At 47.7% G+C, this 20,574-nt stretch overlaps 1 protein-coding gene across 3 annotated transcripts in view; it reads right to left on the reverse strand.

The window, feature by feature from the left end:
- Nucleotides 1–20,574, reverse strand: part of LOC309613205 (uncharacterized protein) — a 179,109-nt gene that overhangs the window by 111,654 nt on the left and 46,881 nt on the right. For all 3 annotated transcript variants that reach the window (XM_082359761.1, XM_082359759.1, XM_082359760.1), the window contains exons 11-16: nucleotides 13,694–13,879; nucleotides 13,414–13,566; nucleotides 12,111–12,255; nucleotides 9,948–10,106; nucleotides 9,012–9,136; nucleotides 6,253–6,447 (exon numbers count right to left, since the gene is read on the reverse strand). In XM_082359761.1, the coding sequence (XP_082215887.1) occupies nucleotides 6,253–6,447; nucleotides 9,012–9,136; nucleotides 9,948–10,106; nucleotides 12,111–12,255; nucleotides 13,414–13,566; nucleotides 13,694–13,879 (963 nt within the window). The remainder of the gene's footprint in view (nucleotides 1–6,252; nucleotides 6,448–9,011; nucleotides 9,137–9,947; nucleotides 10,107–12,110; nucleotides 12,256–13,413; nucleotides 13,567–13,693; nucleotides 13,880–20,574) is intronic.

Below are 20,574 nucleotides of genomic sequence, written 5' to 3' on the forward strand. Positions count from 1 at the left end.
GAGAGACAGAGAGAGACAGAGAGAGAGAGAGTGTTTTAGCAAACTTTATTTTGGAATAATTTTCAACATACAGAAAAGTTACTTCCCCAAAGAAGACATACAGATGGCCAAAAAGCACATGAAAAGATGCTCAACTTCACTAATTATTAGAGAAATGCAAATCAAAACTACAATGAGGTATCACCTCACGTCTGTCAGAATGGCCATCATCAAAAAAATCTACAAACAATAAATGCTGGAGAGGGTGTGGAGAAAAGGGAACCCTCCTGCACTGTTGGTGGGGATGTAAATTGATACAGCCACTATGGAGAACAGTATAGAGGTTCCTTAAAAAACTAAAAATAGAACTACCATATGATCCAGCAATCCCACTCCTGGGCATATATCCAGAGAAAACCATAATTCGAAAAGATACATGCCCCCCAATGTTCATTGCAGCACTGTTTACAATAGCCAAGACATGGAAGCAACCTAAATGTCCATTGACAGATGAATGGCTAAAGAAGATGTGGTACATATATACAGTGGAATATTACTCAGCCATAAAAAGAACAAAATAATGCCATTTGCAGCAGCATGGATGAACCTAGAGATTGTCATACTGAGTGAAGTAAGTCAGACAGAGAAAGACAAATATCATATGATTCGCTTATAGGTGGAATCTAAAAAAATAGTACAAATGAACTTATTTTCAAAACAGAAATGAGTTACAGATGTAGAAAACAATCTTATAGCTACCAGGGGGGAAAGGGAAGGCAGGGATAAATTGGGAGATTGGGACTGACATATACACACTACTATATCTAAAACAGATATAACTAATAAGGACCTACTGTGCAGCACAGGGAACTCTACCCACTATTCTGTAATGACCTATAAGGGAAAAAAAATCTAATAAAGAGTGGATATAGTTATAGGTATAACTGAGTCCCTTTGCTGTATACCTGAAACTAACACAACATTGTAAATCAACTCTACTCCAATAAGAAAATATTTTTTGAAGTTGCAAAGATAGTACCGAGAGCTCCTATGGACCCATCACCCTGTTTCCTCCATTGTTAACATCTTACATGACCAGGAAACATGGTGAAAACTAAGACATCAACACCAGCATGTTATTAACTAAACTCTGGACTTTATCGGATTTCACCAGTTTTTCCATTCCATCCTCTTTCTATTCCAGGATCCAATCCAGGTGCCACATGGCATTTAGTGTTGTGTCATGTCTCTTCAGTCTGCCCTGGTCTGTGACAGTTTCTTGGTCTTTATCTTTCATGCAGTGTGTATTTTTAAATTTATTTCTAATATTTAAAAATTGGGAGATTTTCTATAAAATCCACAGAGCCAGCATCTCAAAAAAGAGAAATATTGGCCTGTCTCCTGCTCCCTCCCAGCCCACACTCACAACAAGGGGCAACAAGTGTTCAGAGCTGAGCAGTGACTGCCACTCTGAGCTGAGGCCTGTGCTACATGCCTGACTGCCATACTCCCCACCATTCCCTGCTGTCTCTCCAACACTCAGGCCAAGGACTGTTGCCATTCATCACTGTGCTTGTGCAAAATACATCTTGGGATGTGAGTCTATCACAGGGAGAAAACAACAGACCAAAGGGATTGTGGATTCTAAGAAAAAACATTTATATCCAGCCCACCACCCTTATTCAAGTTACTTGCGGCCCCAGATCTAGTCCAAGAGGCTTTTGATGGTAGGGACCACGTCCTGATCATCTTTGTGTTCCTGGGCCCTGGGGTCACAGTTGGTGGTTAGTAAACATGTTAACGTTTGAACAAATGCCCCAGCCACCACTTTGATTACCCCCAGATGTATGTGGAAATGACATTTATAAGAGCAAAAAGATGTAACAATCTCAATGTCTATTGTTGGGCAATGGTTATGTAAAGTGAGATCCACACCCACAGAATGGGTGTTAAAATGTATGCGTACAATGAGTTTTCAGTAAGAAAATACTCAAGTAACAATATGAAGTGGGAGACCAGGGAAAGCACACACACACCTTAGCAATTCCACTGCTAGGTACACACTGGACAGAAATGTGCACATATATTCACCAAAGAGACATGCACAAAATGTTCACTGTACTACCTGTAATAAGCCAGAAACTGGAAACTACCCAAAAGCCCACCAAAAGTAAATGGATAAAGAAACTGTGTTACATTCACACCATGGAATGCTACACAGCAAGGAGAATGAACAAGCTGTAAGTACACACAGCAACATAGATGGATCTCACAAACACACTTTAAGCAAAAGAAGTCAGACACAACAAAGAGGATGTGAGCAGCATTATTCACAATCGTCACAAGATGGAAACAAACCAAAAGTCCATCGGCAGATGAAGGGACACACAAAATGTGGTCCATCCATACAATGCAATGTTATCCAGCCTTAAGAACGAATGAAGCACAAAAACAGACATACAGATCAATGGAACAGAATAGAGAGCCCAGAAATAAACCCACACACCTACAGTCAATTAATCTATGACAAAGTAGGCAAGAACATACAATGGAGAAAAGATAGTCTCTTCAGCAAGTGGTGATGGGAAAGCTGGACAGCCGCATGTAAATCAATGAAGTTAGAACACACCCTCTCACCATACACAAAAATAAACTCAAAATGCCTTAAAGACTTAAACATAAGACATGACACCATAAAACTCCTAGAAGAGAATATAGGCAAACCTTCTCTAACATAAATCGTAACAATGTTTTCTTAGGTCAGTCTCCCAAGGCAAAAGAAATAAAAGCAAAAATAAACAAATGGGACCTAGCCAAACTTATAAGCTTTTGCATAGCAAAAGAAACTATAAACAAAACAAAAAGACAGCCTACGAAAATACTTGCAAATGATACAACCGACAAGGGATTAATTTCCAAAATATATAAACAGCTCATATAGCTCAATATCAGAAAAACAACCCGATCAAAAAATGGGCAGAAGACCTAAGTAGACATTTCCCCAAAGAAGACATACAGATGGCCAAGAAGGACATGAAAAGATGCTCAATATTGCTAATTATTAGAGAAATGTAAATCAAAACTACAATGAAGTACCACCTCACACGAGTCAGAATGGCCATCATTAAAAAGTTTACAGATAACAAATACTGGAGAGGGTGTGGAGAAAAGGGAACCCTCCTACACTGTAGGTGGGAGTGTAAATTGGTACAGCCACTATGGAGAACAGTATGAAGCGTCCTTAAAAAACTAAAAATAGAACTACCATATGATCCAGCAATCCCACTCCTGGGCATATATCCAGAGAAAACTCTAATTCAAAAATATACATGCACCTCAATGTTTACAGCAGCATTATTCACAATAGCCAAGACATGGGAGCAACGTAAGTGTCCACTGAGAGATGAATGGATAAAGAAGATGTGGTATATATACACAACGGAATACTACTCAGCCATAAAAAAGAATGAAATAATGCCACTTGCAGCAACGTGGAGGGACCTAGAGATTATCATACTAAGTGAAGTCAGAGAGAGAAAGACAAATATTGTATGCTATCACTTATATGTGGAATCTAAAAAAAATGATATAAATGAACTTATTTACAAAACAGAAACAGACTCACAGATATAGAAAACAAACTTATGGTTACCAAAGGGGAAAGGGATTGGGGAGGGATAAATTAGGAGTTTTGGACTAACATATACATACTATTATATATAAAATAGATAAATAACAAGGACCTACTGTATAGCACAGGGAACTATATTCAATATCTTTTAATAACCTATAATGGAAAAGAATCTGAAAAAGTATATATATGTGTGTGTGTATATATTCAGTTATGTATGTATATATACATATATGTGTATATATACATACATGTATGTATGTATACATATACGTATGTGTGTATACATAAATGTATGTGTATATATATATAACTGAATCACTTTGCTGTACACCAGAAACTATCACATTATAATCAACTATACTTCAATAAAAAATCTATTTGTGCAGTAGAAAAAAGAAAGGAATGAAGTACTGATACATGCTGCAATACAAATGTACCTTAAAAACATGCTCAGTGAAAGAAGCCAGACACAAAAGGCTACATATTGTATGATTCTGTTTATACGAAATGTCCAGAATAGATAAATCCATAGAGACAGAAAGCACATTAGTGGTTGCCAGGGGCTGGGAAATGAGGGAATGGGGCGTGACCACTAATGAGTGTAGGGTCTCCTTGGGGTGATGAAAATGTTTGGAACTAGACAGAGGTGGTGGTTGCACAACATTGTGAATATACTACGTGTCACTGAATTGTATACTTTAAAATAGTTAATTTTACGTTATGTGAACTTCACCTCATTTTTTTAAAGAGTACACAGTGAATGATTCCATTTATATTAAGTTCACAAAAGAAGCTGGATGTGACCTCTGCTGCCAACCAGATTGAAGTAACAAGGACTGGATTTACCTTCCCACGTGGAGCAACCCAAAACTCAGATGAAACAGATTAAAAAAAAGTTCCCAAGACACTAGACATCAGGTAATGTGAGACAAGGAACCCAAGAGATGGGAAATAGCAAGGTGAGCCCCAGCTTACTGCCTGGAGAGAGCTCAGGCTGAGGTGCAGGGAGGGGAACAGAGCGGGACATGACAGACTCTCAGGGTTGAGGATCTGGGAGTCCAGGGAGACCAAGGTAGCTGGACTTTGCAGGGCAGAGTACAAGAGGGGAAAGAGCCACACAGAGAAAGAACTCTGGAAATCTCCAGAGGGTCCCAAGGATCTCTGTAACAGTGCATTAGGCAAAGATTTCTTAGATGTAACACCCAAAACTTTATGCATAAAAGAAATGGATAAACTTGACTTCATTGAAATCAAGAATATCTGCTCTTCAAAAGACACTGTTAAGAGAATGAAAAGACCATGCCACACACTGGGAGAAAATATTTGAAAGTCACATATCTGATACAGGCCTTGTGTTCAGAATAGAGCAGGAATTTTCAAAACTCAGGCATAAGAAGCCAACCGAATTTTTAAAAAAGGACAAAATATTTGAACGTACACTTCACCAAAGAGGTATGGATGACAAATAAGCACCTAAAAGATGCCCAACATCAGTAGCATTAGGAAAATGTACTTTAAAGCCACAAGATACTACTGCAAACTATTAGAATAGCAAAAACTAAAAAGTCTAATCCTACCAAGTGTTGGCGAGGATGTACAAGAATTAAAACTCTCATACGCTGCTGGTGGGAATGCAAAATGGTACAACCACTTTGCAAAACAGTTTAGCTAGCTCTTAAACAATTAAACATACAACTACCATATGATCTAAACCATCCCGTCCTTAGATATTTACCCAAGAGACATGAAAACATATATTTATATGAGGACTTGTACACGAATGTTCATAGCAGCCCTACTTGTAACAGCCCAAAACTGGACATAACACAAATATCCACCAACAGGTGAATACATAAACAGACTGTGGTTCATCCATACCATGAACCACTACACGGCCATAGGAAGAAATAAACTATTAGTATACTCTACAATACGGATGAATCTCAAAATAGGTATGCTGAATAAAGGAAGTCAGGCCAAAAAGGAGTACTTGCTTTAAAAACAAAAGTATATGCTGCATGATTCCATTTATGTAACATTCCAGAAAATGCAAACATCTATTTTGACAGAAAAAGCCTATCACAACAGGGGTCAGGAGGAAGGGATTAAGAAGCATGAAGAAAACTTTGGGGGTGATGGATATGTTGATTTAGTTGGTGATGGTTTCATGATGTATACATATGTCAAAATTTATCAAATTGTACACTTTAAACACATACCATTTATTGTAGTTCGATTATACCTCAACAAAGCTGACTTTAAAGTAGAGTTCATTGATGCTTTTAGGGGTCAGAACAGTGGTTACCCTTGGTTATGGGTGGGTAAACCAGAAGAGGGGGGCTGCAGGGGGCGTCTGGGGAGCTGAGGGTCTGGGCGCTGGTTGTAAAGATGTGTTCCACTGGGGGAAACACACGAGGTGGGCACTTCTCTATGTATGTGATACTTTAATAAATCGTTTTTCAAAAGAAGCCAGGCTAACAGCTCACTACTGAGATCTGGACCAGAAATTTGCTTCTGTAAGGGGGTGGGAGGGCAGGGTCAGAGTTCATGGACACCTAGGTCCCCCAGTCCCAAAGCCCAAGCTGACACCTGACAGCGTAGAGGAGTGGGCGTGAGGTGGGCTTGGGCGTTTCCCTTACCTTCCACGGCAGGTCTCTCATCTTTCTGGACCTTTCTCCTGGACAGGCGGGGTGGGCCGGCTGCGGTGTAGGTCCTGGTCCTGGCTCTGGGGGCTTTTCTGCTTGGGCCTGTCTCTCCTCTTCCTGCCCCCAGAATGACTTCGGGCCAAATAGCCTGCGGGCCATTTCCTCGGCATTTTCCAGCCGGAGCCCCAGCTAGGAAGGAAAGCCAGGGGCTCAGGGAGGAGTAACCCAGTCACAAGGCTGACCAAGAGCTATGGGGTTGGGAGCTTGAACAGGGGACCCTGGGCTCCCCAGGGTACATCCAGGCCCAAGTGCCAAGAGGTACAATCTTAGGAAGTCATCAAGCTCCAGATCTACTTGGCAAGTGCCACAAAGCAAGAATTCCTACTGATTCTTTAAGCCCTGGTTCAAATGTCACCACCTCTGGGAAGCCTTCCCTAAATACCCATATCACTCCCTTCACACATTCCCCCTCCCCTCCCCCAGCCAAATTTATCACTCCTTCCTCTGAGTGTCAAGCACACTACTCCAAGGTCACACTCAGACTCATTTGTGTGTCTCCCTTGCAAGATCCTGAGTTCCATGAGGGCAGGGACCTGTGTCTCATTCACTAAGCACACTCAATCCCTGGTGGTATGGTTAATTCTGTGTGTACTTGACTGGGCCACAGGGTGCCCAGATATTTGGTCCAACATTATTACAGGTGTTACTGTGAGAGCATTTTTGGATGGGTTTAACATTTTAGATCAGTAGACTGAGTCAAGCAGATTGCCCTCCATAATGTGGGTGGGCCTCATCCAATCAGTTGAAGGCCTGAATAAAACAAAAGGCTGCCCTTCCTCCAAATAAGAGGGAATTCCTCCTGCCTGACTACCTTCAGACTGGCACACTGGCTTTTTCCTGCCTTCAGACGGGAACTACACCATCAGCTCTCCTGGGTCTCCAGCTTGCTGACTGCAGGTCTGGGACTTGTCAGCCTCCATAATCCTATCGAAATAGTTCTATGTCTCTGGAGAACCCTGACTAACAGATGAGCTGGTGGATTCTCAAAATTTGATGGATGAATGAATAAGTCCCTCCTTCCTTCCATCTGCCCATCCATCCACCCATCTGTTCAGTCACTCTTGCATCCTTTCTTTCCATCCTCCCATCCAAGTGTCTCTGAGAGCATTTGCAGAGAAATCACCAGAGGGTCAGCCTTAAGCCCAGCGGGCAAAGTTTGGATGATAGGTTCCCTGTTCTCCATAAATTAGAAAGGGTTGGGATACGGCACAGAGCACCCTCCCTCAGACAAGCTCCAGGGACCTGGGGGGAAGAGATGGAAGGGCCCCAAGGCAATCCATTACTTTAAAGTTTGCTGGACGATAAAGAAAAATCGACACTTGCCAGACGCACACACAAAAAATAAATAAAAATAAAGTTTGCTGGACATACGGCCTCGGAAATCTTTCCTCTTCCGCTGCTGCCCTCCACGATCCATGTTCCACACGACAGCCAGAACGTTCAAGTTATCACCCGCCAGCTCAAAACCCTGCCTCGGCACAGCCCTGCTCCCTCACTGTGCTTCCCATCTTACCATTCTCCTGCACTTACTGTTCTCTACTCTATTTCTGTTCCTTGAACACACTAAGCCCTTTCTCTTCTCAGGAACTTTGCACATACTGGGCCCCCTCCCTGGAAGGCTCTTACCTCAGCTTTTCACATGGCTGCTTTTGTTCATCCTTCAGATCTCAGCTGAAACTTCACCTCCCTAAACACACTACCTAAAGTTGCCATCGCTTTATCAATGTGTCTACTCATTTCTTATCTGTCTACCTCTCTGGGCTGTGAGCAGCAAGCGGGCAGAGATCGTGTCTCTCTTGTTCATCATCGTATTCTCAGAGCCAAGCACAGGGCCTGGTACATGTCAGGTAGAAGATGGATATTGTCCAATGATGACAGGTGGATAGATGGATGCAAGGATGGGTAGATAAGTGGGAGAATAGATGAAGAGATGGGTGGGTGAGAAGACTGATAGATAGGTGCATGGGTGGGTGGAAGGGTAGATGAATAAATAGGTGAATGAGAGGGTAGATGGAGGGATGGGTAGACAAGTACATAAATGAATAGATGGATGAGGATAGAAGGATGGATAGGTGGATGGATGGACAGAGCAGAGGTATAGACGTATGGAAGAGCATGTGGATGGATGGGTAAGTGGGTAGGTGAATAGGTGGATGGATGGGTGGGTGACTGAGAGAATAAATAGATGATTGAGTGAAAGTGTAGATGGAGAGATGGGTGGGAGGGTACATAAATGGATAGATGGATGAGAGGGATTAATGAGATGGATAGATGAATATATGGATGGATGACAGATGGGGTGTGAATGGATGGGTGGGTGGGTGGGTGGGTGGAAGGATGGATAGGTGAATGGATGGATGGATAACTGGAAGAATAGATGGGTAGGTGCAAAGGTAGATGGAGATACAATGCAAAGTACACAGATGGATGAGATGGATGAGATGGATGATATGGATGAGAAGGAGGGAGGGAAGGAGGGATGGGGTGGGTGGTAGTTGAATGGATTTATGTGTGAGTCAGTAGGTGGGTGAATAGATGGGTGGATAGGCAGATAAATGGGTGGGTAGACATCAAGAGCTGGAAGTATAAGATGTGAGAGTAGATCTATAGATATGAGAGGTGAAGGATGGAAAGAGAGATGAATGGCCCCAAGCCCAGGAGAGGCCCTGAGGAGAAACAAGGCCCCCTCTTACCTCTAGGAGGTTGAAGGCATGACCAAGGGCATGGACAGTCAGGTTGGCTGTGGCAGAACGGGGAAGGAAGGAGGCCGGAGAGAAGAGAAGGGTCCCCTCCAGGTTGGCTCCCAGGCTGCCCGATGCTAGAAGAGACAGAGGATCAGTATACACCACACCGTTAACCAGGTGGGAGTTGGCCACCAAGGGACCATCGCCGGAGACAGGGCCAGACACACAGTGCATCCTCTTGGCCAGGATAGGAAGCTCAGACCTAAGCCTTACCAAGGGCAGAGGGAAGGTCAGAACAGAAGGGTCACAAGTGTACCCACACCTGCCGATAGGCAGACAGGGGACAGCCAGAGCACCCCGCCCCCGGACTTGCTGAGTAGTTGAGGGGGTTTGGGTACCTAAGCTAGAACAGGGTCCCTTTTTGATTCTGATTAATTACAAGGAGGCAGCTGTCTCTCTTCGATGCTAATCTCCTTTTCTCACCAGGAAAAAGCAGTTCTCAACTTCACAGCCCTCAGCAGGAAAGAATCCATGAGAATTGAACAACAGTGTTTCACGGATATTGCATTTCTTTTTAGGATAACCCTATTTTTACAGAGTTAAACCGATCTTCCACTAATGGTAGGGATAAAAGGTTTCCTTTTAGAATAAGTGTAAGTTTAAAAGAACCGGTTTAGAGAAAAGATGGAAGTACTATTCAGTTGAATGCTATGAAGTGGCTCATACTTAACTATTTTTTAACTCTTCCAACAAAAATGGCAGGTGCTATTTTGGATATACCAAAAAGATAAAAATAAAAAATAAAAAATCAAGCAAGTGGCATGTGAACATTTGACATTTCGGAAATGGTATCTTTGATCCACATGTCCTCAGGAGTTAGAACTCCCAGGTCGCCAAGCCTTTGTGGTCCGAGAGCAGGACAATACCTGCCCAGGATGCCCATACCTGAGCGGAAGGTGACGTCAGAGTAGGACGAGTGTTTCCAGGTCTCTGGATGGAACTCTTGGCTGACAATGTCCTCAGGGATGGCCTCCCGGAGGGCCCGTTTCAGGGGGTCGTCCGTCTCCAGCAGCTGCAGGAGGTGACTCCACACAAAGGAGCCCACTGGAGTCCCAGCGCAGCCAGCGGGGAGGGGAGGGGGGAATGGTGAGGGAGGACCCAGAGCTGGCACAACCCAGAGAAAAGACCCCCCAACCCCCCTTCCTGGGTCTTGCTATTTCCACCCACCAGGGGCTTCTCAGGAGCCTAGCTACTGAGAACCATGTCCTCTTTGAAGAAACAGCGGCAAAGAGCAGTGCCCAGTTCAGACAGCTCACACATTTATGAGCTGTGTGACCTTGGGCTGGTTACTCCACCTCTCTGAGCCTTAGTTTCCTCATCTGTAAAATGAACTATAATGAACTATCTCTCAGGGCTGTTTGTGCAGATCAGTCAAGGGCAGAGCCTGGACCTAAAGGACTGAGTATCTTTCAGGGCTGGGAAAGGGGTGACACGCAATCCGCGATGGGGACCCTCTGAGGCTCTCTAGAGTGGTAAAAATGAAATGAGAGCACCAATGAGAAAGTCCAACAGAGGATATTATTCTAACTGGGAACCCCAATCCTCTTGCTTGTCCCAGAGGATGTCTCAGAATGCCCAGTAGGGAGCTTCTGGAACAATCCACACGGAACAGAGCTGAGTCTGCCTTTTGTTTCCATCAGGCAACATGCAAGCCTGATACCCCAGGGCCTCCATCGAGGCTGTCCTTTGGCTGATCCCCTCTGAGGGGCTTGGCCCAGTGGCCTATTGATGCAGAGCAGGCCCCTCCCCCACCCCCATTCCACCCCTGAACCTGCCAACAGCGGTCTGCAACTTCTAGCAGCACCATTTCTTTTCCTTTTGGCAAGGGGGCGGGGTTTGCTGTTTCTTTAGAAGGTAGTTTAGCAGTGTCACTTCAGACTTTTAAATGTGTGCCCCTTTACGTTGGCTACTTCTCCTCTGGCTAGATTAGCACAAGGGCCCAGGAGTGGATATAGAGAGAGATTCATTTTGGTGGTTGTTTCTCATGGCAGAAGACCTGAAACAATCTAAGTGCCCATCGGTGGGGCTGCTAAAGTAGATTACGGTTAAGCTCCTAGTGGAACACCGAACAGCTGTAGCTAAGAGTCCAAGTGTGCCGATGTGGAAAGAGCTCCCAGACGCACTGAGGAGCAAAATGGCATGTATAACATGATCCTGAGTTGTTACTGCTGTTAAGGAGATACACGCCCATGTTCATACATGCACTACACGTTCTGATGGGACACACAAGAGAACCGGTCACAGTCAGTACCTTCAGGAAACAGGACGTAGGGATCAGGAGACATGGAAGGCAGACTTTAACTTTCCATTTATATTTTGCCGTCTGCTTTGAAATTTTGGCTACATAGTAGTAATAACAATGGTGGTAATAACATTAAAAGTAACAGCTATGCACACAGCTCTTCCAATGTTCTAAATGTCTTCCTGTACTAACTCATTTTATGCTTCCTCTGTGAGGGAGGTATTGTTATTATCCCCATTTCACAGATGGAGATGGAGGCTCATAAAAGTTTAGTCACTTGTCCAAAGGCACACAGGTAGGAAGTGGCCAACCTGGGATTTGAACCCAGGCTGGCAGGCCCCAGGCTCTCAACTCACTGTAAATTATGTCAACTCGCTGTGCATTATGTAAAAACTTTTTGAAAATTAGTTGAACCTATTTTTTGAAGTTCCACCTGTTTAAAGGGAACTCTCTGACCCCACAAGGGATCTGAGATTCGCAGACACTGTTCCTCCTCTGCCTCGAGGCTCTCCTCCAGGTACTGTGCCATGACCTGACCAGAGCTAGAAGGGAACTCAGCGACTTCCACCCCATTTTACAGATGAGGAAACTGAGGACCAGAGAGAACCAACTTCTCCAAGGTTGTTCAATTGCCATGTGGGTGAGGGGAGCATGCAAGGCCACTTGTCCAGTGTGCTAAGAAAAGGGGAACAGGAAGGGGACAGAACACCTGACGGATGGAGCGTGAGCATGCTCCTGAACCCCTGTGCCCACCAGGTGGCACCAGGCCAGCCCCAGCCCCCCAACCCCGAGCTGCAGCTGCTCACCCTGGGTGGACGGCTCTCCTGCCTGGGTGCGCCGCACCTGGGCAAACACCTCCTCGCTCGGGCACCTCATCAGCGCCAGGTAGGCATTGATGCGGATCTCAGCGTCCTCCTCGGGGCTTTGGTACAGGCTGGAGAGCACGGATCGCTGCCTCGGGCAGGGGGAAAGTCATCACTCAGGGACCACCCACCTCCACCCAGGAGCACGATGTCCCCTCATCTGCACTGGCTCCAGCAGGTGGCCCCGATGCCCTGCCCCAGCTCTCCTGACGTCTCCAGAGCTGCTCCAGACACTCTCACCTGTGGCCCGGTTGTGGGAGGTAGTAGGTTCCCCAGTCACTGCTAATCCCCATCCTCCCACAGGCCAGCCAGAGCCTCATCAATTTCCACAAGTGACAACGGATAAACAAGTGGGCGTGGCTGCATTCCAAGAAAACTTCATTTACAAAAACAGCACAGCACAGGACTGACACACAGGAGGTATTCCCGACCCCCCTTCCTAAGCAAGCCGCCTCCCCTACCCTGTGATTCTCTGCCCCAGCACCTGTTGGTTTCCTTCATAGCACAGCCATTTACCCATCTACTCATGCAGCAATATTTACTGAGCACCTATTATGTGCCTGGCAAGGTGCGAGGTGCTGGGTGACAATTATGAGCAAGACAAAGCCAGCTTTTATCCACCTGAAGCTTACATTTTAGTGCAGAGAGACAGACAGTAAACAAGGTTAATATGTGAAATATATAATACGTTAGGCGATAATAACTGCTAAAGAAGGAAAAATAAAATGGGGAAGCAGGAGGCATGGGGGGCTTGAAAAGGTCAATTTCAGGTGAAATAGCCAAGGAAGACTGACAGCAAAGTGATTTCTAAGTAAAGGCCTTCCAGAGGTAAAGGAGTAAAGCCTGGGGATATACAGGGGAAAGGAATTCCAGGAAGGGAGAACAGCATGTGCAAATGACCTGAGACAGAAGTAAGCCCTGCAGGCTTGAAGAACAACAGGGAGACCAGCATGGCTGGTGAGGAGTGGGGGGTTGGCAAGGGAAGTAGGAGGTGAAGCCAAGAGGTGCTAGTGGGTCAGTGGTCAGACTACAGGTCCTGATAAGTCATTATAAGGACTCTGGCTTTGACTCTAAGTGAGACAGGACCCACTAGTACAGGGGTCAGCAAACTTTTCCTGTAAAGGGAAAGATAGTCAAATTTTTTTTTGCCTTTGCAGGCCATGCAGTCTCTCTTGCGAATTAACAGTGGTTTGAGACCCACTACTGCCCCATGCCAACCACAATGAAATAACACGCAGAAGCTCACGTCTGCAGAGCAGGGAACCCTCCGGAAGGCCTGGATGGCCCCCAGCCGGATCTCAGGGGGGCCGCTCCTCAGGGACGCACAAGTGCTCAGCTTGGGGGTGAGAGCTACGGCCGCCAGGCCGGCATTGCCAATGGCCTTCAGCACGAGCTGGAGCTGAAACAAGATGGTGGTGGGGCCTTGATGCCTGATGGGTGCGCCCAGCCCACCCATTCAGCCTACAGCTCGCCCACTTGACAGGGACCCCATCAAGGGGCCGTGCCCAGGACGGGGCTGTCCTCACCTGATCAGCATCCGAGGGCTCCTGGAAGGTGCAGTTGGCACCCAAGGCGTCTTCCAGGATCCTCATGAGGGAGCCAACACCAGGCAGCTGCCCGCAGGGCCCGTCCAGAGACACACAGAGGTTATGCACCAGAGCTGAGATGCCCAGGAAGGCGCTGGGGCTGGCCTCCGGGGTCTGCAGCAGTGGCTGGGAACAGAAACCGGCCCCCCGACCCCAGCCGAGAAGCCTGGTAAGTGGTCCTTCCCAGGTCTCACCATGTGCAGATCTAGGGTGCTTCCTAAAAATACAGAGGCCCCGGCCCCCCAGCCCTGAGGGTCTGAATAAATTGTCCATGGTGGGACCTGCATGGAGCATTTCTTAAAACACCCCAGATGACCCTTTATGTGCATCGAGGATGGAGAACCACACCTCAGGGGACATTTGGCAATGTCTAGAGACGGGATGTTGTCACAAATGGGGGACAGTGCTGCTGGCATCTCGTGGGCAGAGACCAGGGATGCTGCTAAACATCCCCCAAGACACCGGACGCCCCCCAACTGAGAATCCAGCCCCAAATGTCAACAGTGCCAGGGGTGAGAAACTCTGGGCTAAATCACCAGGTTGGGGGAGCAGGGTGGGGGTGGTGAGGTTTTTCTGGGTGGAATATGGTGAAGAATCTCCGACAAAGTGTCAGGGCCCACGCCAGGTGGTGGCACGGCTCTGCCATCTCCCAAAATACATGAAACGTGTAAGAAATAAAACCAAAGTTCTCTCTCTGTGATCAATGGGTAAAACAAGTAAGCCAGCTTTTTGTGCCCTTCTGTGAAGCTGCACGAGAGACCAACCATCTCTTCTGGGACCACATGATCCCCAGGTAGTGGTCACAGTGCCCTGTCTACAGCAGGGGAGACGGAAACCAGACAAGCTGTGTCCTGCCGCCCAGCCAGGCTGGTTTTCTCCAAATAGCATCACCCGCCCCCAGTTCCGGGAGTGAGAGGGGTGAGCTGGCAAGGGCTGAGAGAGCTCCCAGGCCACTGTACCTCCTGTCTGCCAGCTGGGGCAACTGGGACCATGCTGTCCTGGACCTGGTGGGGGCTTGAGGGCACCCAGCATTGGCTTTGCTCTTCTCCCAGGGTCTTGATAGGCAGTTGGGCAAAAAGGTGGAAAGAGGAAAGGTTGTGCTCTGAGTGGAGACTCTCTTTAACAGAGGTGGCTCTGGGTCCAATCCAAAAGAACCCAAATGGAAAGGCATGGCCAGTAGCATTAGGGTAAATGGCTAGCAACTGCCCAGCCCACCTACTGATGAAAGCAGCTCTTTTGCCCCTTTCCTGTTCACCCATTTCTGTCCCCCCTCTAACCCTAAAAGCCTAATTATAGGAATGAGATCACTAAGCAGTTAAAATGAACTCCTCCTGACTTATGCTTTTCTGAATGCACACCATGCCTTGCCTAACCTGTTGATTCTTTTCCTAGATAAAAAGAAGTAAGAAGAAAGAAGAAAGTAAGTAAGAATAAAGAATGACTAGCTCTCTACCCCCAATAGCCCCCTAAGGAATCCTGCAGGCAAGATAACATCTGAAGAGAGAGTCAGCCAGTCTGCATGCAGAGAACAATGCAGAACCCAACCTCCTGCCCCAGTGATTCACTGAGATTCTCCCCCTCCCCCCCGTGTTTCCCTTTAAAAACTGTCATGGCTGAGCAGAATCTTCAGAGTTGGTCTCAGCACACAAGTCCACCTTCTCCCCAGACTGCCGGCTTTTCTGATTAAAGCAACTTTCCTTTCTACTGACACTTGCCTCTCGAATTACTGGCTTTTTAGTGGTAACAGCTGAACCTGAGTCTGGTAACACAGACCCAGGAAATAAGAAAGTCCCTTGCGTATAGTGCTTGCCAGTTTCCATGGTGTAGATGCTCCCACCCTGGCCGATTTGCGCTGAGTCACTACGAGGGATCTGGGGAGAGATGGGGAGTCAGCAGCAGGCACACCTCCTGTGACTGGTCCACACACGACACAAGCAATGCAAATAAGCCTGAGGGTGTGGACACGGGACCGCATAGTAAGAGCGTTAGAAATTATCCATCTCTCGGGGCTTCCCTTGTGGCGCAGTGGTTAAGAGCCCACCTACCAATGCAGGGGACACGGGTTCAAGCTCTGGTCCGGGAAGATACCACATGCTGCGGAGCAGCTAGGCCCGTGTGCCACAGCTGCTGAGCCTGCGCTCTAGAGCCTGCGAGCCACAACTGCTGAGCCCACGCGCCACAACTACTCAAGCCCGCCCGCCTAGAGCCCCTGCTCCACAACGAGAGAAGCCACTGCGATCGGAGGCCCGCTCACCGCAACAGAGACCCAATGCAACCAAATATAAATAATAAATAAATTATCCATCTCGTACCTTTATTTTAATATGATTTCTCTAACTGCAAGCTTAGATCATTTAAGTTTTAATAATGGCTATGTTTATCAACCAGCTCGAAAACTACCTGAAAATCAAGACTCTCCCACGGCACATGTTGGGGTCCTTCGGTCTGGTTCCCTGAGGAGCAGGAGGAGACCCAGCCCTCCTTTGGGGGTCAGACTGCCCAATTCACCCAGCTCAGACAGGCCCCTTTCTTCCGGGGGCCTCGCAGTGGCAGGGACTCAGCCAGGCTGAGTCGGAGGAGGGTCATTCCAGCTGCTCAGCAGAGCTCCCCCAGACGCTCAGCCACCCTTACCCCGGGGCACTGAAGCTTTCAGCTGAGAGGAAGACAAAAGTGGGGGGGCGGGGGGCTCAGAAGAGGGGAGCGCTGGTTCTAGGCCTCTCGGAGGAAAAACAAGAAAGACGTATTTTATTTAATAAACACACAGCACTCCCTATGTGCCAGGCTCTGCTGTTAACAGGGCACACATGTCACCTGCTTAGAGCCTGAGACACAGAGAGGTTAAGTAACTTGCCTAAGGTCACCCAGCCAAAAAGTGGTAGAGCCAAACTTGACCCTGTAGGGTCTGGTTCCCAGGCTGGGCGTTCCCCCTACACTCACTGTTTCTCAAAATACATATTCTGGGCTCATTTGTGAAAACCAGACCCGGGCACTGGGCATCAGGCAGTGGCCTCTATTATTCCTACAGCCCAGAGCAGGGACCACCGGGCAGCCTGGGGAAAATACAGCCTCTGCACCAGCTGTTCTTCCCTTGGGTTCATGGTCTTAACCAGGTCTGTGTGTCCATACAAGGGTATCTGTGTGCGTGCATCTCAGTGTGTGTGTGTTTTAGAACCTCAGTGTTTGTGGGTGTGTGCATTCCTGGGTAGGTGTGCACGTGTCTCAGTGTACATGCATATCCCAGGGCACGTGTCCCAATGCGTGTGTGTGCACTCATTCGAGTGTGCCCTGATGTGTGTGTGCACATGTACTGATGTGGGTGTGTCCCCATATGTACACATGCAAGTCCCAGTGTGTGAATGCACACTTGTCCCAGTTGATCCGGGGGCGGGGGGGGTGTCCAGGTGTGGGTGGATGTCCCTACTTGTCCCTGTGTGTGAGTGTCCTGGTGTGTGTGTGTGTGTACATGTATGGCATGTCTGTGTGAGTACATCTGCATGTCCAGGTACACGTGTGTGAGTCTTGGTGTGTACGTCTCAATATGTGGGTACGTGTGGATATGTGTCCTCCTGTGGATGTGTGTCCCCATATGTTCCCATGTAACCATCTTCAGGGTATACGTATGTGAGTCTTGGGTGTGTGTGTGTGTGTGTGTGTGTGTGTGTGTGTGTTTCCTTTGTGGAAGGAACGGGGACCTGTGGCTTGGAAAAGTATGTTCAATGTTATTCCAGATTTGGCAAATGAAAACAAACACTCTGTTTTCTTAACACAGAGGAGGGAAAGCAGGGCTCGGCTGGGATGCAGGGGTTATGAAAAGATGGAGAGAAGCCACTCAGACCCGCGGGATGAGGGTTCCTGCCTGCCAGAGGCCTTCACCTCTGCCCACTCTGCCCCAGGAAGGCTGCCAGCGGGAAGGCAGGGAAGACTTGGGCCCTCCCAGGGCCAAAGATGGAGCCAGAAGCCTGGGAGGGCCCTGTGGGGAGGGCAGGACAGCTGGAGCCACTTGGTTTGCTGGGAGCTACAGGGCCAGGACAGCTGGGCCAGTGTCAGGCCTGGGCTCCAAGAGGGTCCAGACAGTAATGACCCTGCTCATTTGATGGCTGCCCTGGGGGTCTGTCCAGAATTGCCAGCCTCCCTCAATTTCACAAGAGTCAGAACACCAGATCTTAATGCCAAAATCTCTGACTTAAAAAGGTTTGGTTCGGGACTTCCTTGATGATCCAGGGGGTAAGACTCCGCACTCCCAATGCAGGGGGCCCGGGTTTGATCCCTGGTCGGGGAACTAGATCCCACATGCATGCAGCAACTAAGAGTTCGCATGTCACAACTAAGACCCAATGCAGCCAAAATAAATAAATAAATAATAAATAAAACAGTATTTTAAAAAAATAATTCAATTAAAAGTCTGCTTAAAATATTCAACTTTTTCTTTTTTTTAATTTTTAAAGATGGAAAGATAAAATTATCCCTAAGCCTATGACCACTTTTCCAATGTGACTTTAACACCCATTCATCTTGTCCCAAACCCAGTTCCTCATATCCAAACCAGCCCTCCCCAAAAGGCCAAGCGATTAAGCTGGTAGGAAAAAAAAAAACATAGGAAGCACCATGAGCTTGGGGAGGTGAAGCACTAGCTGGAAAAGACTGATCAGCTGGACTTCACCAAAATGAAGAACTTCTGCTCATCAAAAGACACCATTAATACAGCCCAGCAACAGAACAGAGCAAAGTCCCGACACGCACGTGTGCATGCACACGCGGCATGGACAGAATCTCACAGAGAACGTGGGAGAAAGAAGCCAAGCTCCAGATGCACACGAGCCCACAGGTGTGAATGTCAAAAGCAAGCAAAACCTAGCTATGGTCAGAAAAGTCAGAATCACCATGACCTTTGGGGTCACCGACTGGGAGCCGGAAATGTCCTATATCTTGTCCAGGGGTGGTTACACAGGTGAACACGGATGTGAAAACATCAAACTAGATACTTAAGAGCAGTGCAGTCTCCTGAATGTATAGTTTAAAATGTAAAAACACCCCCCCCAACTGCAACGTGGGACCCTGGGCGGGACCCTGGAACAGACAGAGGACATTAGTGGAAAAAGCAGTAGGATCTGAACAGCTGGAGGTGGTTAACAGTAAGATAGCAAGGTCAGTTTCTTAGTTGTGGCAAACACTTTCTGGTGATGTACGATGTTAATAATGGGGGAAGTGGGGAGGGGTGTAAAGGAACTCTCTGTACTATCTTTGCAACTTTTCTGTAAATCTAAAATTATCCTAAAATAAAAAGTGTATTAAAATCATCTCTTGCCTTCCTCCCTCCCCCTCCCTCCTCCTCCTCCTCCCCCTCCCTCTTTTTCTTACTCCCCTCTCCCTCCCATCCTCCCCGTTCAGGCTGCACAAAGCAAGCCTGCATCCCCAGCACATGTGCGTCCTTGTGACACGATGAGAGAACAAGCAAATACAGTCCAGAGAGGTGCAAGCTCTGGTCTAGCAGGACGAGAACCTACGAGACGCAGGTGAGAGAAGATCCTGGGCTCCGAGAGGGCCGAGGGACCCGCCTGCTCTGCTCACGGCGTGTCCCTGGCAAGTGGTCACAGCAGCGACACCAGTGCGTACATACACTTAGCCCACGTCATAACAACTATTAGTCTGCACCATCACCCTACGAGTTACCCCCACCGCACAGATGGGCACCCGAGGCACAGGACAGTGAAGCATCTTGCCCGAGGTCGTGCTGGTAGGGACAGGGTTGGGTTCTGAAGCAGGGGAATCAAGCACCAGAGTCTGTGCTTTTGGCCACTGCATTCATGCCGAACAAACAAAGAAGGAATAGGGAGCCCGACCCTGCCCAGCACTGGCTGAGCCCCCGCAGGCCCTGGATGGCGCTGATGTCCCTGTGGCCAGAGTGTCACCTGCTAGGCCATGAGCTATGGGCGATGCCCCTTGGGGCCCGGCCCTCGCCTGGCTCCAAGTCAGTGCCCGATCCCCTAATGAATGAAGCCAACTACACAGCCTGGAACAGCCACACTGCAAACTCTGGAGTTGTGGGTCAGGGGTCAGGCCAGGGGTGAATGCTCCCTACACTCCAACTGGAGAGTGGCCAGAGCCCCTCCAGCATGAGGGACCGAAAGATCCTGCTGGAGACCCCCTCATCAGCCAGCACAGGGGTCCAGGGACCCTGGCTGGCCCATCACCCCTTCCACTCCCCACTGGTGACCTCTGAATCCTGGCCCACTACCAGTCTGGGACAGCAGGGTGAGGACTGACAAGTGACCCCACCACCAGCTGAGTGAGGACACCCCCCATGGTCCAAGGGAAAGGCACAGCAGCTGCATCACCCAGCTACCCAGCCTCCTTGGGCCTCAGTTTCCTCATCTGTAAAATGGGAGTAATAAAAGCACCTACTTCAAAGAGGCATCGTGGGGGTTAAATAAGACCTCCTTGTGTTGTCAGAAATCATTGGCCTAGTTTCACATGCTTTCTTAATCTCAAGATTCATTAAATATGCTTGATTACAGGAATAATAGCAGCTCTAATTTAAAGCGCTTGGACTCTGTGCCAGGCATCAGGAGAATTGCTTCACATTCAGCATCTCATTTCTCACCATGAGCCCAAGAGGGAAGTACTGCTCCATCCCCATCTACAGATTGGAAAACAAGCTCAGAGAGGTCAAGTCACTTGCCTAGGATCACACAGCTGGGAGGGACACTGCTGAGACTCAAACCCGGATTTCTCTGACCTGCCTCCACTGGTCCCACGAGGCACTGGCACAAAGCCTGGAGGACAGCAGGTCCCCCACCCCTCCCCACTGCATCCAATCAGCA

This window comes from Balaenoptera borealis, assembly GCF_965194805.1.
Source record: "Balaenoptera borealis genome assembly, chromosome: 16".
NCBI classification, from domain to species: Eukaryota; Metazoa; Chordata; class Mammalia; order Artiodactyla; family Balaenopteridae; genus Balaenoptera; species Balaenoptera borealis.